The sequence below is a fragment of the Erpetoichthys calabaricus genome, chromosome 1 (genome assembly GCF_900747795.2).
Source record: "Erpetoichthys calabaricus chromosome 1, fErpCal1.3, whole genome shotgun sequence".
Lineage (NCBI taxonomy): Eukaryota > Metazoa > Chordata > Cladistia > Polypteriformes > Polypteridae > Erpetoichthys > Erpetoichthys calabaricus.
This window is the reverse complement of record NC_041394.2, coordinates 71,290,153-71,315,398: the sequence shown is the minus strand read 5'-3', so window position 1 is coordinate 71,315,398 and position 25,246 is coordinate 71,290,153. Positions and strand designations below refer to the sequence as shown.

Sequence of the window (25,246 nt, the reverse complement as noted above, 5' to 3'; positions counted from 1 at the left end):
TATCTATCTGTCTGTCTGTCTGTCTGTCTGTCTGTCTGTCTGTCTGTCTGTCTGTCTGTCTGTCTGTCTGTCTGTCTGTCTGTCTGTCTGTCTGTCTGTCTCCATTTCAGAAGTTGCTTCCTGAAGGTCACTGTTGCCCCTCTTGTATTTCTTTATGATTAATGTTTCTTTAGCCTGTGTTTAACACTTTTGCACTTCTCAGCATTAAACTGCAAGTATTGAAGATTCTATTTTTTAAGTCGATTTTTGCTGCCTCCTCATTATCTCCTGTCTCTTCATGCTTAGTGTCATTCTTGAATCTCACAGATTTATTAACTACTCCAGAATCAGTGCCACTAATATAGATTTAAAAAGTAATAGTCCATGGATAGATCCCTGAGGTACTCCACCCCACATTCACCTCATATTTGTACTATTTTTCTCCAGGCCTGTCAACCAGATTGAAATCCAGTTCAGTATATTACTTCTGACGCTAATGGCTGCTGGTTTCAGAATTAATCTTTTGTATGGAACTTTATCACAACTATTTTTAAGTTTCATTTAACTTCTTATTTTGTATATTTTGCTTTAGTTTACTACTCAAGTTGCCCATTCAGAAAAAAGGCAGTTTGGTTTGACATAATCTTGATCTCATAAACTCGCATGAAGAGTTAAGAAGTACATTAAATAAAATGTTAAATGCATTGAAGCAATTCCGTAATTGATATTTGTGATAATATAAAAATAAACGGCATTTCAGCAAAGTAAAGTATGAGAAGCTGTATTATATTCATGATGCAGGATGTATCCTTTGACTTGTATTATACAAGTCTGTTTTTGCTGCTGGTCAGGATTTTTTCTTGTGTTCCTTTTTTGCATAACAAGAAAACAAACATGCATTGTTTGCATACACTTTGCATATATCTTATTCAAAACAATGGCTGGGATACTTTATGAAAAAACTATTTTAATACATAATGCTGTGTAATATCAGAGTTGTGTAGTAGGGACTGGAGTTGTGTGAATGGGTGCACAGGCTAGCCTTAGAGAAACCTCCAGCTGCTGCTTGTTCCACCATCTTCTACAGAGCTCCCCAGTCTCAATAATCTGCTCATCTACTGAAATAAATAAATCAGTGAATGAGTTAGATAAGGCAGATGCCATTTGTGAGCACAAGCAAACTTTTTTACCTGAGAAATTGTGCGGTATATAGTATAATAGGGATGCTCTGATCGATCAGGAGCAAATCTAAATTGGCCAATTTTCACTAAGAAAGATTAAATCGGTAAAAAGGCAGATCACAAAAGCTGATATTTTTAGCTCCAACTACAGTATTATTTAGTTGTCGTGTTCCTTTACGCAAGATATTATGATAATTAAGCCAGTGCGCACCTTTTTTTTTCTTTTCTTTTGCAGCAATCGGCCTACTGTGTAAACAAACAGCAGAGAGTGGAGGTTTGTTGTATCAGTGAACGAGAGATGATTGGTATATTACATTACCATGTTAAATGAAGTGGAGTAATCAACTGAAAAAAAAGCAATCTGAGAAGTAGTCCTGTGCAACTAGACAAACAGCAAGAAAAGCTTCTTTAAGGAATTCAACCCTTACTTTGTCCTTTTAATTAAAACGGACACCGCTTGAGTTTGGACAGCATGCTTGCTTAAAATGCAGCAGCTTACACTTTTAATTGCAAAAAAAATAAATAAATAAATTTGAAATTGCTGCTTAGTAAACAATAGGCTTTTTTAAAAGATTTGTACTGAGTTTATTATTTGTTGCTGTGTGTCATACAGAACACGCTTTGGTAAGAAACTTATAATTAAAATGGTAATGCATATTTTATAATTACACCTCAAGAATTACATATGTCTAGTTGATACACTGAAGAAAAAAAAACACCTGTATAAATATATTAAATGTATATTTTAACAGCAAAAAGCTGTAGTGCAATTAATAATTTAAAATGATTAAAATGTATAAGTGCATGTGTATTTACATTTAAGCAGTGTTTAATTATCAATTGATTGTGTGAGAATATATGTATATATACTGTGTATATATCACTTCGCTCGCCAACCCCCGGGCGGGCGCTACACGCTAGCCACTTCACAGCTCTGCTGCTCACGTATGGGGAAGCGGATGTACAATTTAAATAGATTGTTATTTCCATGGGAATTGTTACATATGCATAATAGAACTAACTATTTTACATTACAGCGAGAAATTAACCATAGTAAAAAAATCGTAAAACGTAATAAATTGAAAGAAACTTGTTTCATGTTGCATTAGAAGTATTCACTACATTATACATTTTCGTTCTGTTTGGCTTTGAAATTATCACGAAAATACTTTTTAAACTTTTACTGTAAAACTTCAGTAAAAACAATATTTGGAATTAACTTTTCGTCAATATTGCATTGAATTTTGATTCTGTGTTTGGACTTGCATCTTGACAACACAACGTATAACTGCCCGTGAGTGAATATCATTTCTTTCTCTCTAATAAATCAACCAACTTTTTTGAATGTTTGCCCCTGTGATTTGTTAATTGTCATAGCAAAAGCAATTCTAACGGAAAACTGTAAACGTTTTAATACGAATGCCATATCAAGATCTCCTTTGGTGTCTAATGTTATCTGTGGAAGATGTACTATATCACCTTTCTTGTCGCCTGTTAAAATTTTACATGTCAGAATTGTTTGACCAATTTTGAATTCAACTAATCTTGGCCTATTGCATAGCCCATCACTCATACAAAATTACGTAATAACATTACGGTACAATTTTCATGTTAAATCATGTAACTTCATCATTTCTCGGTGCTAGGATTGCCCGGTGTACTCATTTCTTCTGTTGATAACCCTTCGGAGATGAAATTCTTCAATAAGATTTGGACATCATAAGTCTTCTTTTATTGGGAACTTAAAGTGAGGAAAATGTAAAAATTTATAAGAGCTGAGAGTGCAGGAACTGTGTCTGACAAAAGCATTCACACGCATGAGAGGTGAGAGGACCGTGGGCATGGTCCATTAACCTGAAATGGTCGAGAGGAGGGCAGGACTTGAAAAAATCTCTTGGCAATAGTCTTGTCTCGTCTCAAGATTTTCTTTTATAATATATATATATATATATATATATATATAATATACTGCAGTGGACAGGTTACTTGGAAATTATGAAAAAAATGTAAACTAATACGGAGCTGTTTTTCAAGGTAAAGTTATTCTTCATTTTCTAGACACATTTTTAGAAATAAGTCATTCAGCTGCCACCAGCATGTCTCAGTTTACTATGTAACTGAAAATATCAGTTTTATTAGAAAATACCACACCAACAACTAAATAAGTGAATGATGTCTAACTTGGTGTCAAAAGTAAAATGTACAACCAAGTCTGCTAGTTAGCCTTGTCATTTCAGATTTTGCACGGTTGCCACCAACTTGTATTATATTGCTGTAGACATTTTGTTCTATATCTGTATTAATAGCACTGTCTTTATTTATTTACAGTACATTTAGAATAGTAATATTCACAAAGCTTTCTTTAATTAGCTCTGTTTTGCATAGACGTGCATGATTTATTCTTTTTGGCATTGCCTCATATCATAGTATTGTTATATTTCGGAAGGCTGTAAGGAGTCCTGTAATGTGAATATAAAAACTGCAAAATAGTATGCTAGTAAAAGCTGGAAATGAAAATCATTAAATAAAATAATTAAATTAACATATTTGGAAAAATTGCTTTGTCTTGGAAATAGAAGGTGAATGTGGTGGGAAGCTGGAAGAATATGAATAATTTGTTTACTGTCAGTTGAACTTGTTTTATTAAATTGTGGGTAGTTACAATTTTACATACAAGTAAGATTACGTTGTGTTTTCAGTCTTCTATTTATTTTTTAGTCCTGTCACAAACGTTTAGTGCTACAGAAGAAAAGCCAAACCCTAAAGCAGAAGGAAAATGTTTCAGAAAGAAACCAAAACTAGAATAAAAACAGTACAGCTTGGAGCAAAAAAATAAAACCCAAACACACACAGAGCAAAGTGGACCCCCCATCCTGCTGTGAGGCAACAACCTAAAACTACCAGACTGCCGTTATGCCAAGAATACTAATAGCAATAAATGGCAGCATTTGCTGCTCAAAGCTGTGGGGAACCAGAAGCTCTCTTGGCATTATTAGGCTCTAGACATTGTCATTTAAAATGTTTTATGTTTTGATATTTTTGTGTTTATGGTAAATGTTGTGAGTGAGGTTAACTCTGTGAGAGAGATGTTCAAGTTAAATCATTGTTGTACAGTTAAAAAGTAGTGTTATGCTAACCTTTAACCTTTAAAGGAAGTGTGGCAGGCAAAGGGAGTAAAAACTCTTTTAGCTTTAACCAAGAAGGTAATTAGATAACCTAAACTAAGTCTGCAAAATTATTAATCTATAAGATCCATGAAATGATACAATACAATTCTTTCAGTTAGTGAATCAAGTCTCTAAAGTGGTAAAAAAAGGGGAAGTGCATTTAAAATGGAGGCTGGGAAGCAGTTCTTTACACAGAGAGGTGTGGGGATCTGGAACACCTGAGTCATGTTCTAGTGAGTATCAGGTTATGATATTTGTACAGTGTTACTAATACTGGGGCTAACCAATTAATCCTGATCAACAGAAAAGTCTCCTCTTGTTTGTCAAATTTCTTGCTTAGATTATTTTATATTCAGTTTGAGTTTTGGATTGTGGTGATATATTGGTTGTGGCATGATCCTGGTAAAATTTGGTGGCAACTTTTTAGCTTTAATAATTAGTTGGTTAGTCAGGAGATATTATGTGTATTCATGTAAGAAGTGTTCTAAAATGTTTATAGAAAATTAACTTTATAGTGCCTTATAAAATAGTAACCAAAGTGTTTCTTTTTCAAATATTACTTAGATCAAGTTAACATAAACACATTCTCTAAGACAAAGCTAAGCTGTCAGGGCATTTGCAGAGCAAAGGTGTCACCCACACTGTCACAAAGCGGTACAGAGTAGTATGAGGGATTTTCCTACAGAGAGAGAAACAGAAAGTGGCACGTGATACGTGATAAGGCGTGTTTGTGCTGCAGGTGTCCATCCATAAGTGAATTCTCATAGAGAACTAGAAGGCCATGAAGGACCGATTTATTCTTACAGTGGTATGCAAAAGTCTGGGCACCCCTGCTTAAAATGTCTGTTACTGTGAATATTTATGTGAGCAGAAGATGAACTGATCACCAAAGATGACACATTTGTTTTAAGGATTTTGTACAAGATTAGTGAATTGTTTTTGTTTTGGACAATTGTGAAAAAAGGAAAGGAGCTCCATGCATAAGTTTGGGCACCCCAAGATATTTGAGGTCTCAGATAACATTTACCAAGATGGCCTCAGACCTTAATTAGCTCATTAGGGCTAATGGCTTGTTCCCAGTCATTGTTAGGAAACCCCAGGTGATGCAAATTGCAAAGCTGTATAAATTCTCTGGAGCCATGGGGTCCTCTAAGCAGCTGCCTAGCACTTTGAAAAATAAAATAATTGATGCTCATAAAGCAGGAGAAAACTACAAGAAGATAGCAGAGTGTTTTCAGGTAGTTATTTCCTCAGTTCATAATGATATTACGAAAAGGCAGTTAACAGGAGTGGTGGAGGTCATGTTAAGTTCTGGAAGACCAAGAAAACTTTCTGAAAGAACTGCTTGTTGGATTGCTAGAAGACATCTAAAAACCCCTGTTTGACTGCAAAAGCCCTTCAGGAAGATTTAGCAGACTCCGGAGTGGTGGTGTACTGCTCTACTCTGCGGTGACACCTGAACAAAAATTAGACCTTCACGCAAACATTTCCTGCATTCTAGCCACAAACTTGAGCACCTGAAGTTTGCAAATGAACATCAAGTAAACCAGATGCATTTTGAAAACAAGTCATGTGGACTGATGAAGTTAAAAAAGAACTTTTTGTCCACATTGTGCAAAGATATGTTTGGAGAAAAAAGGGTGCCGAATTCCAAGAAAAGAACACGTCTGCAACTATTAAGCATAGGGGTGGATCAATCGTGCTTTGGGCTTGTGTTGCAGCCAGTGGCACAAATCATTGGTAGAAGAAACAATGGATTCAAATAAATGACAGCAAACTCTGGAAGCAAACATCACAGCATCTGTAAAAAAAATATTAATGCAAAACACACCTTAAAATCTTCAATGGAATACCTCAAGAGGGCCATGGCCCTCACAGTCCCCTGATCTAAATATTACTGAAAATCTGTGGATAGATCTCAAAAGAGTAGTGCATGCAAGACGGCCCAAGAATCATGCAGAATTAGAAGCCTTTTGCAAAGAGGAATGGGCAAAATTAAAATTAGTAAGAACTGAAAGACTCGTAGATGGCTACATAAACCATTTACAAGCTGTGACACTTACCAATGGGTGTCTTACTAAGTACTGACCGTGTCAGGTGCCTAAACTTTTGCATATGTATTAGAATTGTATATATCTCTCTATTATAAAAAAAAAATCTTGGAAAGGAGACTAGGGAGATGAGACGTGATCTTCTCGGAAGACAATTTGACATCCCGCGAGAGACACTTTAACGTCACGCGAGACAAGGCAGTGAGATAACATTTAAAACAAGTTCACGGACATCTAACCTAGCAGTTGTTGGAATTCTTTTGGCAGACACACTTCATGTGCTCCCATCTCTTAAAACAATGAAAAGCAACAAGCAGAACACGCAGCAAGCCAGCAGATGATCCGACCGCTTCTCCTTAGGTTGTGTTAAGCGCCCCTCCCTTCACAATGCGAGTGGCAGAGACGCGAAGTGGCAAAAGGACAGCTGCTGTACAGGCTTTTAAATGATCGACGTGCAGCTCAACAAACCGAACACGCAGCTCGCCAGCAGCAGCAGCAGAAAGACAGCAGCTAATCCGACGGCATCTCCTTAGCGTGCGTTCAGCCGCCCCCCTTTCACAAGGCGAGCAGCATTATACGTCCTGCAAGAAAGAGATTTACCCACGCACGGGGCTGGAAATAAAGGACAAGTACAGTATTGTTTTTACAAAAGTTTTAAAACAAAAGTGAAAATAATGAATATGTAACAATTTCCATGAAAATAACAATCTCTTTCAATTGTATATCCGGTTAACCAAACCCGGGGATGGGCGAGCAAAGCATATTTTGTATACTTTTTATTGTTTTGTATTTTATATTTATCAGCTGTTCTGAGGAGACATGCAAATAAGAAATTTACTGTGCTGTGCATAGTACACAGACAGTACACTTCGACTAGAGTCGGATTTGAACTCATGAAATAAAAATCTTACTTGTGGTGATTTTTAGAACTCTTGTGCATTACTGTGAAATTGAAAAGACAGCAGAGGGTGCTGTCCTGCCGCAGTTTGATTTTAGATTATTTGCAATAATATCTAAACAGCAAGTTAATAGTAATGTACTGGTAATATCAGCATTTTACGTTGAAAATTATGCTGTTAATAGTAATTGTTATGCTATAACAAGTAATGAAATAAAATATGTATGATTATTTTCTTTAACTGGTGAAAATTATTGCTAAGTTAGGTAAATAAAACCCCTTCAGCAGATGGAGTGAGACTGCGTGAGTGCAGAGAAGACTACATCAGCAGTGAATCCCAGTCGATGGGACTGTAGGCTTTCACAACTCACTCTGTTATTGTAATGTTGGCAGTTGCTGTATTTGAAACATTTTAGTAACGTTGTATCTAGTGATCCATAAAGGTGCTCATTATAAAAGGAGGGGGAAGTAGATATAAAATGAAAATCTTGTTTAATTTGGGTGGCGGAGCAGTGCTATGTTTTGATTTTTTATTTGTATAATTCTAAATATAAATGCTTGGAATGCTAGGAGTGCTGCTGCCAGACAAGGAGACAGCAGTTCAAGTTCCAAATAACTTCCTGCATGGTGTTTGCTTGTCCTCACATAGTCCAGAGAGTTGTGGGTTAGGTAGTTTGGCGATGATAAATTTTCCCTGATATTTGTGTGTGCGTGTGTCTGTGTGTGTGTTTGTTCACCACACAATGCGCTGGCACCCTGCCCTTGATGTTATTCCTGCCTGTGCCCAGAGCTTGCTGGGATCGACTGTAGCTGCCCTTAGACACTGCCCTAGATAAACAGATTTAGGAAATGGATGGATGGAGGAATTGTGGAATTAAAGTCTAACTAAATTTGGGGATTGGAGTAGTGATATGTTTGACTTTATTTAATTTTAAATATAAATGCTTGAATATCATGTTGATTGCATTTTTGAAAAAAATTTGTTGCTGAATAAAATGAAATAAGAAGTGCTTACTGATTATAAGAAATTTAAAGCCTGTTTCCTATCTAATATAACCCTAGCTATCTAAAATATAAAAATAATGTACAAATTTAAATGCATGGAGCATTTGAATATCAAAATGTACATGTTTATAGTTTTGTTTTTTTTTCTTCAGGTGCAAGTTTTGCTTTGGGTGATATAACAGCTGGCGTGGCACTTTTTTTGTCACATCCTCCCAAGGGGCATGTCAGTCCAGCTGCTGAAGTGCCTTTGTGACAGACAGTAAATAAAAGGGCTCTTGTGATTGGCTGGAGGTATGCACAAAATCGGGGGCAAATCGGAGATCAGTCAGTTCCATAAGGTTTTGGACAGTGACACAATTTTCGTAATTTTGGTTCTGTTCACCACCACAGTGGATTTGAAATTAATCAATCATTATGTGACTGAAGTATAGACCTTCAGCTTTAATTTAAGGGGTTTACCAAAAATACTGTATGAGTTATTTAGGGATGGCAGGCATTTTTCTGCATGGCCCCCCTATTTCCAAGGGCTCAAAAGTATCTGAACAAGCTAACATAATCATGAATGTAATGATAATTTTAAATATTTGGTTGAAAATCCTTTACAGTCTATGAGTGCTTGAAGTCTGGAACCTATGGCCCTCCAATCTTGGGTTCCACCCTACTGATACCTTGCTAGGCCTTTACTGCAGCTGTCTTCAGCTGCTATTTGTTTGTTTGACTTTCTGCCTTCAGTTTTATCTTCGGTAAGTAAAATGCTTGTCCAGTTGGGTTGAAGTCAGTTGAAGAATAGTCCACTTCCTTGCCTTGAAAAGCACTTGGTTCGCTTTCTCAGTATGTTTTGGCTCATTGCCCATCTGTACCGTGAAGCATTGTTCTATCAGTTTTATGGCATTTGGCTGAACTTGAGCACATAGTACAGCGCCCTGTACACTCATCCTGCTACTTCTGCCAGCAGTCATATCATCAGTAAACACTAGTGACTGACTTCCATTCACAACCATGCAAGGTCATTCCATAAAACTGCCTCACCATGTCTCACAGATGATGTGGTATTTTGATTTTAGTTTCCTTTGTGTAAAGAAAATTGTTGAGAACTGGACAGGCTTTTAAAAAATGTTTTCTGACAAAGTGTAATCTGCCCTTCCTATGCTTTAGATTTCCAGTGGTTTGCACCTTGTGGTAAACCCTCTGTCTTTAGTTTCATGAAGTCTTCTCTTGACTGTAGACTTGGGTGATGATAGGTCTACCTCCCGGGGAGTGTTCTTGGTTTGGCTATATGCTGTGAAGGGGTTCTTCTTCACCAAGGACAGACTTGTGTGATCATCAAGCACAGTTGTCTTCGGTGGTTTTCCAGACCTTTTGGGCCCTCATGTACAACGTATGACTCCATGCATAGAATTCACATGGCATACGGGCAAAAGTAGAAATATGTGTGTGCACAAAAAAATCCAGATGCATAAATCTGGGCGTACGCAAAGTTCTACGTATTTCCCCTTTACAAATCCCAAAGAACATGAAATTTAACGCACGTTCATGTGCCCACAGCCCCACTCCAACTCCTCCCAGAATTTTGCATAGTTTAATATACAAATCAATATAACTATCAGCTTCCATTCAGTGTTTGATTAAAAAACAACGGAAAAGGAGGAAAAAAAGAAGAATTATAGCAAATATGAAGTGGAAGCAAAGAAAAATGTCCTATTTGTTGGTTTACCCAGTGGTATAAGCAACAAAAGTGTGGCGGAGACACTCGAAAGTCAAGTTCAGAAAGTCACACAGTGCCCGAAATTAATAAAGAAGTGGTCAGGTATCACAGTCAACGTGAAAAGGCGAGATGCAGCCAGTCATCTGTTTATTCTGTTTCAGACAATATTACAAAAGCTAACCCCGTGTTGATGACATGATAGTGCCACTGTGCCAAGTCCGTCTTTGGGCGCTGGCTGCTAACACACCTCTGCCTCAGAAACCGCTGGGAGGCTATCTGGCTATATGCTGAAGGACTGTTCTGGAGTCACAAAATGCAATGGATGCTGTAAAAGATGTGGCCAATGAACTAAGGAATATAAGAGCTGTACTATGTGATATTGACCACCAATTAAATGATCTGGTTAAAAAATAGATATTACATCTGATTACCTGTTTTAACATTCTGTTAATTACATTCAAACAAAGTTGTAACGCAGTCCGATTTGGCGGATCATTTGGTGGGTCAGTGTCAGGTTCATCATAGCGCATCTCTTCGTGTACGAAGAGTGTCCCACATTATGCAGCACGCCACACGCTTGCACACTGAAATATACTTTCTGTGCACTATAGAAATATTAATGGAGTCCCTATATTAATGGAGTGGAAATGCTTTCTATTTACATAAGCAAATTCATTCTTTCAGGTGTCTTTATAGCGTAGCGATGGCACCGAGCGCCACAACGGACCGATTTCTCTGCACTTTACTTTCAGGCGACTGGCTGTCCTTAAAAGGACTGCTTGCCTTTTGTCGCACGAAAAAGCACCTGTAATTGTGCAGAGATGCCGTTTTTATAGGTTCTCCTGCTACAGATGATGTCATGTCAGCTCATTCTTTTGGTGATTCATCTCTGGCTGATGCAACTTGTCCAGCGTCATTACAGTACCAATGTGCATGCAGTTGACAGCTCAGATTACATTTGGAAAAACGGATGTTGCTGTGAATTGCTATTTTATGTTTTCCAGTTCAACCACAGTGTAAAGAAATCTTCTATCTGGATGACAAGTGGATAATATCATCCTATACAGTTGGCATGGCGCAACTCAGTGATGTTTGTGAAATACCCCATTGGTCAGCAGGTTCACGTTGAAAAGCTTCTGTGGTTAAAAACCTGTCTGCCTTTGTAAAGCCAGTGCCAGTTCAGCACACAGTGCCAAGAGGATAGCTCTAGGAGATCAAAATTGACTTAGAAGCCAGTCATCATCATGGGACAAGAAATCAGTATGATCTCTAAGTACGCACTCTCTTCTAATTGTTCCATTTGCGATGTCTTCTAACAAAGCTAAAGCAGCCATGGTAGTTGGAAGTCGTTTGGCCATTCCATGCACCATTATATTGTTACACAATGATTACAATCAAGAGAATTAAATTTGTAATCGATATGCAATTTCGGTACATTTGATAAAACCCACATCATAGATGTGAATCTAAAAAAGAAAAGCAGACCACAGAAACAGTAGCACTGCTTTGACGCTGGGTGCCATCAGTTTGCAAAACTGAGCAGAAAAGTGCGTACGCAAGGGGGCACCCTGCTGTGAAACTGTGCGTGGCTTTACGGCAAGTTTAGTTTTTATACATCTCGAAGTGAGCATGGAAACGGGCGTACGCACCGTTTATACATGAGCCCCCTTGTGTTACTGAGTTTACCAGTGTGTTCCTTCTTTTTAAGAATATACTAAATGGTTCATTTGACCACTCCTTGTGCTTCTGCTGTCTCACTGTTTTGTTTTCTAATGATGGACGTTTTTGCTTGCATGGACAGCTCTTTGGACCTCATATTCAGAGTTCACAGTGACAGCTTCCAAATGCAGATTCCACACTTGGAATCAATTCCAGACCTTTTTACCATTTTAATCATTCATGAAATAATAAGGGAACTGCACCCACCAGGCTATGGAGCAACTTGTCAGTCAAATGTCCAAATACTTTTGAACCCTATGCACAAAAATGGCTGTCATTCCTAAAGGGGTGATATTTTTGGTACACCCCTTAAATTAAAGCTTTAAGTTTACACTTCAATCACATATTGATTGCTTTATTTCAATTCCATTGTGGTGGCGTACAGAGCCAAAATTATGAAAATTGTGTTTCTGTCCAATGGACCTGACTGTACTTCCATTTTCTGTTGGGTTCTATCACCCTATGAATCTCCCCTAGGAGGTGAATGGAATTGGATGTGGGCCACATATCACAAGAGGAAACAGACAGCAGGCCACCTCTCACACACTGTATGGGCGACAATTCCTATGTGTTGCGCGTGCAAACTGATGACACATTATGGGGAGGAAGTTCAACCGAGCAGATGTGCAGTCAGCCAGTGCCACCTTTTATTAGGCCTAGTCCGCAGTAACACAGACGTTGTCTTTTTTTTTAATTTTTTTTTTTTAATTTTCCATTCACACTTCAGTAGTGTTTTCAGAATTTTTGTCATCCACACTAAAATGGCGAAAACATGCAACTCCTGCCTATTGAGTAAGCTTGGCCTGTCAGCCAAATGCACCATTTGTTTATGGAGCACCACTCAGGTAAATCAAAATGCAGAAAGAATGAACAACAAGCAAAATTAACTTCTTGTTGTGGAAGGACAGTGAAGGTTGGCAGAGCCTGGGGAGTAGTGCTAAAATCAGCACAGTGGAAAGATTTAAGTTTTTCAAGCACGGTGCACGTTGGCAGAAAGAACAATCTTGATAGTAAAGATGAGATCACAAAGGGAATCGTCAAAACAAACTGGTTACAGGACATACTTCTGTGTCAGTGTGTTCCTCATGAACAGTGCTATGCAAGACCCGGCATTTTCAGATTTACACACGTTGTTTTCAAAATAATGTGTTTCTGGTGTTCAACACTACAATTTCCATTTGGAAGGCAGGCCAAAATGAATTAATAAAAAAAGAAGTTCCGTTTTCAAAGTTATCTGTGTTAGTGTGGACCCCTCGTCAAAGTCCACTTACAGATAGAGAGATAGATAGATAATTTATTAATCCCAAGGGGAAATTCACATACTCCAGCAGCAGCATACTGATAAAGAAAATATTAAAGAGTGATAAAAATGCAGGTATACAGACAGTCAATAACTTTGTATAATTTTAATGTTTACCCCCCCGGGTGGAATTGAAGAGTCGCATAGTTTGGGGGAGGAACGATCTCCTCAGTCTGTCAGTGGAGCAGGACATTGACAGCAGTCTGTCGCTGAAGCTGCTCCTCTGTCTGGAGATGATACTGTTTAGTGGATGCAGTGGATTCTTCATGATTGATAGGAGCCTGCTGAGCGCCCGTCTCTCCGCCAAATTATGTCAAACTGTCCAGCTCCGTGCCTACAATAGAGCCTGCCTATTACTATTTATTACATGACTGCCCCGTGACTGCACAGGCGATGTTTCAGTGCAATTCAGGGTTAATCATCATAAACAGTTTTCCTTTGACAAGAGCACTGGTTCAGAAACACTGGCTCATGGCCGACAGGGCTGTCTATTCACTGTTTCACATACTGTACATCTATCACTTACTGAGCTTTGGGTGTAGACATTGTCAGATGTGCAGTATGCACATGAAACATTGATTTGGTGATTAATGCTAAATAATGTGGTATACCTTTAAAATTTACAATTATAATAGTAACTGCTGTTATTCACTTGGATTAATTTTTCATCCATTTAGTAACAGTTTCAGATGGCAAACTGTCCTTCAGTAGCTCCTACCAACCTGGGATTGACCAGTCACAAGACTACGGTATGATGTTCAGTTTCTTGCAGAGATTTGTAGTTAGAAAGCAAACCTTAGTGTAAAAGCTGTGGGACCTGCATGTGCAGAGCAGGAGCGAGGGAGGGAGTGCCGTTAGCAGTTTCTCTATCATTTCAGAGTCATACGAGAGTAGAAGGGAGCCGTCTTTCCTTTGCCCTTCGGGGTGTCATCTGGCATGGCTGTGGCCAGCTAAAGAGAGCACTGAGCTGGAGGCATTTCTTTAACCTGTGGACTCTTGTCATATTAGACATTTGATGGCCAGTGTGATTTGCTATGCTGTGGTGTGCTAGGGGGGAAGCATCACTACAAGAGAGGCCCAACAAATTAACTAGCTGATTAAGAAAGCAGACTTACTGTAGTTAGAGCAAACACTGTGGACCCCCTGGACGTAGAAGTGACAGAGAGAATTAAAACAAAACTGACCACTAATACTGAGCACTTTCAGCCAATGAATTACTCGGCAGAAATGTGTCAAGAAATGCTGCTGGGGCTCCTTTATATCAACAGCAATATGTCTGCTGTAGATGCCACATGGGCTGGATGGACATCCCTGCTGGAGAGGAAACAAGACCTGGAAGGAAGGATCGGAAATGATGGATGGACAGCCCATGGAAAAGAAAAGATATCACTGGGGTGTCTTTATTCCCCCAGCACACTAGATGGCAGCAGTACCAGATATCCATGCCCAGTGGGAAGCCAGCAGGGCATGCTGGGAAAAGTAGCCTGCCGGGGTCACTGGGTGCCACAAGAGGATGTTGCAGGGAGACAAAGTTCCCTGTTATAATGGACTTCCATGTGACCCGGAAGTGTTACCATCGGGCTATCGCCCTGGTCTGTAATAAAAGGGACCGCACTCCATTATCCAGGCGAGTTGGAGCTGGGAGGTAGAGAGGTAACACTCAACTGGAGGTGGGCAGTGCGGTGGTGAGAGAATTATTGTGAGAAGAAGAAACCTGTGGCTTGTGCATTTGTTGTGACATATTTAAGGTGATTGGGTTCATAAACCAACCTTTAATTGAACCCGGGACCGTACTTGTGTGTTCTCGTTGGGGTTTGGGCCATTGACACCCTCACTGGAACTGGGACAGCCAAGTGAGACGTTTTCATTCTTGTCAGGTTTCTTTCCTTTTAATCATTTTGGTGTTTAAAATGGGGACTGTTTGTATATTTATTTATTAAGCTTCGATTATTTCCACCAGGGACAAATAAAGTTCATCTATCTATCTATCTATCTATCTATCTATCTATCTATCTATCTATCTATCTATCCCTTTGGATATTCCAATGAGCCTTTCTTTGGTCCTTAACATTTCTTTTATTTCAGTTTTCATATTCTGAGCTCTGCAGTTGCCACTTGCACAGTTGCTCTGCGTGTGCTCAACAGACTCCTGCCTACCCAGCCGCTTCCTCCCTCTTCCGATGTGCTCTTTGTGTTGTGGTGTGTGTCTGCACAGCATATCTGCCCACCATCTTTGCCGTTAAATAACCCCAAGCCTGCAGTGCTGTTATTTCTGTTAATGTAATACGCCAGGTTATCTGCCGTCAAAGCACCTGCCTTCAGACCCCCTCGCTGGCCAGCTTCTCACATGCTGCTGCCCTCTGCGCCAGTTCATGCCCAGCTGAATGGTATGGCTATGACTCAGCAGCTGATCGGCACAAAAACACCAGGAGAATTTCCAATTATGCAGTTTTTCCATTTTAAATATTTATCTTGCCTCACAGTAAATTAGCCATTTTCAATGTATATAAAATTTAAGCACAGATTTAACACCTTTGTTATTCAGCTCTGCTCGTTCTTTAGCTGTATCATGAGGTGGGATTAATGGAGCGCTACATGCTGATGCCCCCATGAGCACCATGTTTGTGTTTTAGCATACTAACAGTTTTAGAGATGGGAGTAATTTAATCCTGACTTTTATTTTGTACACACTCAGGCTTGTAAAATATGTCTCTGAAAAGTTAACTCAAGGGATGGCACCTCTGATCTACTGGACACGGAGGCCTCTTGTGTTTTTGGTTGGGTACCTTTCATGTGTTTCCTTTTGTGCCATTTAGCAGGTGCAGTTTGATGTTAAGGATGTCATGTTGGCACAGTGGCAGCACCACTGCATAGCAGTAAGGAGACCAGGGTTCACATCCCAGAGCATCCCTGTGTAGAGTTTGCATGTTCTCCCCATGTCTGGGTGGGTTTCCTCCCTCTGTCCAAAGACACAGGCACGGGTGTTGAACTCTGGTCCTGGAGAGCCGCAGGTTTTCACTCTAGCCATCTTCTTAATTAGTGACCAGTTTTTGCTGCTAATTAACTTGTGTTGCCTTCATTTTAATTCACTTGACTCAGGCGCCTTTGTTGTTTCTTTTTCCTTAATTAGCAGCCAAATAATAATGAGACATAAAACAAGCCACCTCATGACCAGCTCACCTGTGCCCATCTCTAAAAATAAAGAAAAGGTGAAGGTCTCAGTAAGGTTGATCTCTCAGGCCACCAAAACATTTTCACGATGTTCTTAGAAAAAACAGAAAATCAACAGTTTTGGAAATGTCTGCTGTGGCAAACTGAGAGCAGCAACAAGCCGTGGAATTAAATAACGAGTTTAATTACCAGCAAGAATTGGCTTCTCATTAAGAAAGTGGTTGGAGTTTGAAGCCCCAGTTTAGCTGGTCATCTGTTGGCTCGTTTCATGTCTCATTTCTGTTTGGCTGTCATTTAATGAAGAAAAGAATAAATTCAGAGGACTAAATCCTTAAAAACAGGGCTATTAAAATGAAGGGAAAATAAATTAGTTAGCAGTGAAAACTACTCTCTGATTAGGAGAAGGGTTAGAATGAAAACCTACAGCCACTGCGGCCCTCCAGGCCCGGAGTTTGACACCCCTGAAGAGGTTAGGTAGACTGGCGATCCTAAATTAGCCCACGTGTGTGGTTGGTGTGTGTGTGTTTGGCCTGTGATGGACTGGCACCCTGTCCAGGGTTTGTTCCTGCCTTGCGCCCTAAGCTAGCTGGGATAGGCTCCAGCAGACCCCCCACAACCCTTGATCATGACTAAGCAGGCGAGACAATGACTGACTGACTGTATTTGCTGTAAAGTGATGGTTGGAGCTGCAAGAAAGCGGTGGTCAACTCCTGCAATGTCCCAATTGACATTATTAACAAGTCAGAAGTTGCCCTTCTGCATGGTGGTGGTCTTTACAACATTGCCCACTCAAACCCTGTAGAGACACAGGCTCACAATCTTATGCCTTTTGTTTTAACTCCCCGTACAACTCAAACCCAGTAGACACCATGATAGTCAAATACAGTTTTGAACTGACTGAAGCCTCAGGATTGTCCGCGGGCCATCACTGCTTCATATTTCATTTTTATGTGGTACCTCCTTGTGCCCAGGCACTCCTATGAAAGCAGTGGGTTTATTTGGCCACTGTTGCATGCTGAGAATACAATTAAATTCTAACATGTATATTTGGCATGTACCAAGCTAATGAAGCCATCTCTTATTTTCGTTTAGGTCTTGAACAGCCCTCTAGTCTTGAAGACAACGACCAAGATGACTCCGAGGTTGATGACGCACACGCATTTTCTTACCACCAGATTTCCAATCCGTCTCAGTATGGCAGACTTCCAGGTCAGACTACCAGTGGAAGTAAAAGGCAAATACTGGATGTACAACACCATCAGACCCCATCACTGAGCCAACACAGCCACCCAGCTCCCTACTCTGGCACCTTCAGCAGTGGCAGCCTAGATGAGCAGGTCAATTTTTGTGAATCATCCCAAGATTTTGCAACTACCTATGATGAAATTGAGGAGGGTACTGGTCAGGTTTCCCAGAGACCTTTGCTACAACATCCTTCTGAACTTTCTGGTAGCTCGATGTTGGCATATGGGGGTGGTTCACAGGGGATAATTCCACCGACATCCAGTGCAAGTGGGACAGGTTTTGGTTTATCCCAATGCTCCAGTTCACCTTTAGAGCAGACTGGCACAGGCATTGCAGCCGCTGCACCCGGGACTGCTGGGTACTCTGGGAAGGTCCATTTTTGCCTCTGTGGCAAAGCTTACAACTTAAAAAGCATGCGTGACCGCCATGTTAAAATGCAACATCTAAACCTTCGGCCCTTTGCATGCCCAGTATGTGAGAAGATGTTCAAAATGAAGCATCATCTCACCAAGCACCTAAAGACCCATGCTGGCTTGGAGCCCTTTGAATGTGAAATCTGTGGCAAAAAGCTCATGTGGCGGGACAGCTTCTTGCGACATAAAGCTCACTGTGAAAAGTTAGCAGCTGCTGAAATCGCAGCTGCCACGTCGGTCACAATGGCCGGCTCAAGTGCATCTGAAGTGAAAGAGGAAGTTGTGGATCGCCTGCAACGTGAAGAAGATGATGACGAGAGCCTGCTCTATCCAGCCGGGGGCGGAAACTATTTCATGAAGGAAGAAACGGAGGAAGTCAAAGAGGAAGGAGAAGAGCTTCAGGACCAGTCAGAGTCTTCTGTTCACGAGGAAGATGTTTTTGTTTAAGCGTGGCCTTGACATGTTGGACTGTTAAAAACAAGTTCCTGTGGTGGGATGATACTTGGCAGTGTCAGCGTGGCACTAAGATATCTACCGAATGGGATAAAGTATGTACCTGCAAAGACGAGCACAATTCCACGTTTCTTAATCACCGTTTTCACTTCACAACAGTCCCATCAGTGGTGGTGATGATGATACTAAGCACTTCCACTTACAAAACAAGGCCACGTCACGGGCAGAACAGTTTGTGTTAAGCCGAGAATCCTACGGCTGCTTTGTGTTCTCGTTTCACTGGTTTACTGCATTTCCTTGTGCTTTTCTCAGTGTTTTATTCGCCATCCCAATGGCAGTGTTGCACTGTTTGGACTCTTCTGGTATCTGCTCGCCTACAGTGTTTGAATCCTTCTTTGTCATACAGTGAAACCTGTTTAGTTATTGTTGTACACTGAAATATATTCAAGTTCACTTTTTAAAAACTTTGACAAGAATGCGTTTCATTTCTGAACAACGTGAGGTAGTATACAGACTCTTCATTAAATATTTTATTAATATAAAATTTTTTTTCTAAAATATAATCCAGTGTTGCAAGGAAAAAAAAATCAGAATACAGGCATAGATTTGAGTCAGTCCATCTCTTTGGGTGTACTGAAATGGTTTCTTTAGAACGACACCTGCGAGACAAACCCAGTCCTGGGTATAAATAGTTAATTCAATAAGCTGCGCTCTGTAGTGTTGGCTTCCCCACCCCAGTGATATGTAATGGAGGTCTAGTGTTCACGGGACAGCATTCACGTCCCTCCAGGGACACTCGCACTTTTTAAGATGCAGCAGTAGATCAAGAATTGAAGGAGAAGGCCTACGTGGCATTTTGGAGAGTTGGTCTTGTGAGAAGCACCCTTTGGTGAATATTAACAAACACGTATGGCGAGCACTCCGCCTGGATTGACTACAGTGAAAGGGCTTAGTGACGTTTTGTTTGTACACATCCAGGTAATGGACTGGTTTGGTTTTTTTTTCCCCATCTTCACACTCCAGTGGCTGCTTTTTCTTCTTTCAGAAACGTGTAGCGTAACATCCACGAGCTGGAGTGTTTAGTATTATAAGTTACTGTGTGCTTCTGGGCACACAGAAAGTTCTATAAGGTTCATTTTCACAATGCTTTACAGCACCTGAAAAGATGTGGACAACTTCATATAACTTATCTTGAAGTGCATACGTATTCTGTAACATGCGATTTTCTTTTTCAGTGTTGCGTAATTTATCTAAAAATCACATTGGGTTTACTTACTATTAGTCTACACTGCCAGCTTTTTAACAGCATTAAAGCAGAGGCTTTTTAGGGGATACAATACTTGGAAAGAACATTCTACGGCCTACTAACGTTCCCCTGAGTTTACTCGGTTTATCCATATTGAGCGATGTGCGTTTTAAGAAATAAATGTACGTTTGCAGCAGTCATTTACACACACGTTTCTTTCAGAGAGTTCAATGGATTGAATTGCTGCTCCTGAGACTTGTAGACCCCCAAGTGTGGCTTGACGCCTCAGGACTATCACTGATAACGCAACATCTATTGCTCAGGCTTCTGTATTTAAGTGCAGTTGTCTTTGTGAGATGTCTCCAAGACCACTTTATATTTCTCTTACCCACCTTCCTATCTGCTAAACCAAGCACCAGGGGTCTCCAAATTAGAGAATTCATCTCATTGAACCCACTGGTTTGCCTTTATGTACCAGAAATAATCCTCTTCTTCAGCTGCCCTTGGAGCGAGTGCTATGAAGCACCCTCTGCTACCAGATAGTTTGGATTTCTGAATGAAGTCATAACATTATAAAGAGTTCCTGGCTCATTATGGCGTTACATTCTGAACCAACTGAGGTCACCTGATATGCTGTTCAGTCATCAGAATAAATTTCTGGCAATTTTAAATCCTTTTTTGATTCGTGGAAAAGTGGCGCCAGGCTCATTGTTCGTTTGCTGAGGCTGAGGCGAGGGGGCTTGGCTCTTCTTTCGCAGCAAGAAGTCAACGCTGGAGGAGTTCATTGCATAGAAGACGTTTCCTAAAGGAGGTATGATGAGCTCTGTGGAGGAAAGACAGGACCAGTTTAACAAACATACAATGGCAAGGGCCAAAATTACAGGGTCCTCTTGTCAGCCATCCTCAAAGTCCTATGAAGCCCCCTGATTTAAGTACTCCTAAGTATCTTGAATATGAAACTAACATTTCAAATGTGGGAGCAGGAGAGTTAAAATGCCTGTGCAAAACAACATCATTTACAGTTTTTATATGCTTTATATTTGTGATTTCACTTTTTAAGTGACCTGACTCTGCTTTCAATGCTAATTTTTACAGTTTACATGCCAACATTTACACAACATGGGAAAATGGTCTCCACTTTGTTCTGTTTCAGTGCTATTTCTTTCCTGAAATGTACACAGTTGACCATCTCCATTGTTCACGCAGCAGAATATAGGATGGCTGAATTAACGGGATGGATTCCAACAAGGTGGAATATGCCAGTCGTACTCCTGTGACCTCCGCTAGTTTAGATTTCCAGGCCCCTTCAGTTGATATGTTCTTGCTAACAGCACATCTGTGCTCAAGAGAGAGATACAGAGCTGTGTGTGGGCGCTCTGCACTGCCCAGAGTGCTATGCATGTCACTAAAGCTTCATTTAAAAGCACTAGAGTGGGTGTTTTTACCATCAGATAAGCTAATTTGTATTCTTTTGTCTGCAGAAAAAAAATGATAAAAAGTGCTCTGTAACCAGGTACCGTTGAGGCCTGCGTGTGCTAACAGTCCTAACAGAGCTTCTGGTTTTCAAACTGATGTTCTCTTGACTCGAGTGAACAGACTTAAGCTAAAATGTATATTCTCTTGCTGAACGGGACAAAAGTCCCATCACATTGAAAATTTTTGATTGTTTCCTTACCGTCAAGTGTAGCTATGGAAAAGAGGAATCTATAATTTTTCAGTTTTTTTTTTTAAGGCTGCTGATGACGTTTCTCGACTGTCAGCACACTACAATCCAGACTTACTCAACTCATGTGAGGTGGTGTATGTGAGCGGTGCCAATACACATACAGTATTTTGAACCCACGAGCTCATTTGTGCTACTGTTACCACTTTGTGCGGAGGTAAGAGGCGCAGATTCATAGCAAAGCATAGGTGCAATGGAAGGCACCAAGTTACAATGGTCTGAATGATCAGTTCATTAATAAAAAGCATCCTTTTATTGAGGGGTAGGCACTGTTTTAATGTTACCTCAAAACAGGACCTGACCATTCACAGCAAGTCTGGCAGTACCACATCATCTCACAAATTGTTGGAAAATAACTTTCCTACATTCAGCAGGTTAGTTCAAGGTGGTGGCCTGGTGCCTATCTTGTCAGCATTTAATGGAAGGGAGGATCAAAATTTGGGCTTCTGAATCTCATGCTGAACTAATTTAGAACTTCCAAGTATCCAAACACAGATGTCTTTTGGGATGAGGGAGGGAAACCTGCACAGATGTGAGAAGAATGGGCAAATGCTGCACGGACACTGTCCTGGACCTGAACGCAGGAGCTACACATGTGAGGCGACAATGCCAACACGCAGCCAATCAAAAATAATTTAGTCTAATATAAAATTACTTCTTCTTTCTCATGTGTGTATAGTAAGCAATGGGAAATTTTGAAATTTCTCCTCATAATATAATAAAGCTCTGAATCTATCCTTAACAAACATTTCCAATGATGGAACTTGGAATCCTGAACTTAAAGGCCTACCATGAAGTAATGCGTAGTAATGGTCGCTATTGAATCTGCCCAATTATTAGGAAATTATTGAAAAAAACAAAACTTAACTTTATTGCTTTCCTTAGTACTAGGGTGTTGTACCGTGTTAGCCATTATGAATGTAAAGAAAAGCCAAGCAAAATGACACCATTTATTGGCTAACTAAAAAGATTACAATATGTACGCTTTTGAGGCAACTCAGGCCCCTTCTTCAGGCAAGATGTAATCTTGGATGGATTACATCTTGCCTGAAGAAGGGGCCTGAGTTGCCTCAAAAGCGTGCATATTGCTTTCCTTGTATTTTAAAACTGTCCCCACCTTTTACTGAATGAACAGCTCCGCAGGTATATATGGGTTACTTTGGAAATATGCTCTCCTCCACACTAGTGTGCTTCAGCTGTTTACGTACTCTTGAGAAGGACTTTTCTCCCGGTGCTTTGGTTAAGTTTCAGATTCCACATGTTGGAAATGAGTGTTATAAGCAGTAAATAAGTCAACCTTAAGTTTTTACAATGATGGATTTGTAATACATGTAATGTCATACAACATGTTGGCAATCAGTCAATGAGATCAACTGCTGCCTTGAGAAATTAACAAGTCAGTGAACTTCAATGGTTCCCTGGTTTGGACAGCGTCAGCTGGGACTGGCCTGTCTCACCAGGCTACTTTTTTCTTTTTTTCACTGCAGTAGCGAGCCACAGCATAATCCCGTAGCCAAAAGGTACAAATCTCGAGCCATTCTGATGAAGTCAGTTTTGAGTGGCTATGAAATGTGACCTGACTGGGTTTGAAGGTGGAAGACAAATGAGGTTTACTAGAAGGCACAACAAAACTATTGGGGCATGCTGTGTGACAAGCAGCTCGACAGTTGAACGTTGAAGTGCAAATTAATTTCTGTGTTGACTGTAAGTCAGTGAGTCAACGGGTACAATTCAGGTATCGGAAATGACACGTATCATAGAGAATCAACAAAGACTGAAAGAAGCTCTGCTAAAATGGGTTTCTTTTAGCTTGTGAAAAGTAAGCACTGACATACTAGAGAAAAATGTAAAATTTAAAAATTGTAGAGCAGTACTAAAAACATTTACTTTATTTAAAATGCAAGGGCAGTTATAGCTCATAAATAATATCCACTGTATTAAAAATCAATTTTGTTAAGCCAGCTGGTAGGAATGAGATACGAGTCAAAGTGTTAGAAAATAAAAGGCTACTGGTGCATTGTGCCACTTAAAGACAGTCTGCATCATACGACTTACTGAAAATAAAATCAATTCTACTAGGAGGGGGGATGCTTATTTTCACATACCTTTATCCCATATTATCAAACCTACTATCATTTTTCACATGAAAGACCATTTTTTTTTCTTCCTCCATTACGAACTGCCACACTTCAAAATGGTCAGCTCTGCTACCACAGAGATCAGAGTCCTGGATTTGAATGCAGGCCTAAGTGCTAACTGTGTAGAATTTCTTCACACTCCCATCTGTGTGAGGTTTTCTCTGCGCACTCCAGCTCTCCTGACATATTTCAGACACACGGGTGTGTGGTCAATAGAGCGTGGGCCATTGGTGAGAGTGCTCTGCCACAGACTAGTGCCTTATCCAGGGTCTGTTCCTGCTTTGTATCCAGCACTGACTCCAGCTAGTGAATAAACTGACTCAAACAGCTGGGGTGCTGCACCAATTATATTCAGAGCAAACTTTCACAACAAAACATCTTCTTTCAGACTTCAAAAGCATTGGCAATGATGCATCAACCTAGTGATTAAGAACTGGAGCTTAATTAAACCCCAAGTTTGTTAATTCATTTCTTAGGTCTGTAGCACTGTGAACCTGGGGAGTCACTTAACGTTTGTCTTCAAAATCTTAAAAATAATGTAAAACTGTTTTGATGATATGCTTTACTTGTATTTCTCATACCAGGTAGTGGGTATTGTGGGGGGAAAGGTTTAAAAGAAGATGAAACAAAGCAGTAACGGGCATTAAAGGAATAACTTACTGCACTGTATCTTTGGATTAATGCAAAAAGACATTTCTTTTTTCTATTTATACAACCAATTCTTTCAACCATTTACAAACTGTCTTTAAACAGGACCGACTGAAGGCTAGCAGAGTATTACTTGAGAGTCTGAAAGGGTTACCATTAATGGGATTGCCAGAATTGTGTCTACCAGTTTAGGTGTGCCAGTTGGGTGCCCAACAAGGTTGCTGCATCTCTGGCACAACTAGCCGCTTGCTAATTTGCAGCTTTGTCAGTTAAAACAAGAATCGTTTTTTTTTTGTTTTTTTTGATAGAACTTGCTGAAGGCGATACCTAACACAGATCCTCACTTGTTGAGTGCCTCCATCATAACACTACAGAACATTAACACAAATGAGCATACATACTGCTGTCTGCTTACAGAATGCTTTTCTTGAATGATCAGCCAGTCTCAATAAAGATCTAAGTATTGACAAAACCGGTTTACAAATGATCACATTGAGATTTGTATTTGTGAAAAAAAAAATCCTAATCTCTTTGACAACCTCATTTATTGCCGGAGTTCCTTTTGATGGTCTGGTTTAATAATTACGGACTCGGCTCTACTAATGTCTTTCATAATTTTAAACACTTATTTTATGTCATTCCTTATCTCGGCATGTTTACGTGCAGATTGAAGAAGCTGAATCTTTTAGTTTTATAGCTCATTTAAGCTCCATCTCTGTCAGTGTTCTCTGCTATTATGTAGACCAAAACTGCTCACAAAATTTGTAGGCTTCATGAGTGCCCTCAGCATACGTAAGCTCGTGACTTGTGCTCCACGCAGCATATCCCCCATGTCCTATTAAACTCCATCATTATTTATGTACCTGTGGGCAGTGAGAAGTTCATGAAAATATTTGTCTTCCTGTCAAATCATACCTACTACATCCAAGCTCTCATTAAGTAAGTAATTATGTCAAACCATTCTCTGCTTATATCTGAATTTTCCCTGTTCAGAGTTTTGTGATTTTGCTGACTGTAGCAGTTAAAATGTGACTGAGATGGGTACAGTATCTAAACTACTGTTGGCCATCATTTGCCACTGGCCTGTTCCAGTTACCCGGTTATATATGGCACAGTACGTAAATGCATTTCCCCTTTACATATTTCATATTAATCTGTTTCAATATAAATTAAAGCATATTAGCAGTGGATTATACCTAGCAGA

At 39.9% G+C, this 25,246-nt stretch overlaps 2 protein-coding genes across 9 annotated transcripts in view; one reads left to right on the top strand and one right to left on the bottom strand.

Annotated features, from left to right (window-relative positions):
- Positions 1-18,728, top strand: part of LOC114651667 (uncharacterized) — a 32,524-nt gene extending 13,796 nt beyond the window's left edge. Inside the window, exon 4 of the mRNA XM_028801521.2 lies at positions 17,269-18,728. Coding sequence (XP_028657354.2) covers positions 17,269-18,281 — 1,013 coding nt within the window. The 3' untranslated portion in view covers positions 18,282-18,728. The remainder of the gene's footprint in view (positions 1-17,268) is intronic.
- Positions 18,729-18,802: 74 nt separating this feature from the next.
- The window catches only part of rgl2 (ral guanine nucleotide dissociation stimulator-like 2), a 90,453-nt gene continuing 84,009 nt past the window's right edge, over positions 18,803-25,246 (bottom strand). For all 8 annotated transcript variants that reach the window (XM_051929288.1, XM_028801544.2, XM_051929298.1 and 5 more), the window contains one exon: positions 18,803-20,356. In XM_051929288.1, the coding sequence (XP_051785248.1) occupies positions 20,178-20,356 (179 nt within the window). In that variant the 3' untranslated portion in view covers positions 18,803-20,177. The remainder of the gene's footprint in view (positions 20,357-25,246) is intronic.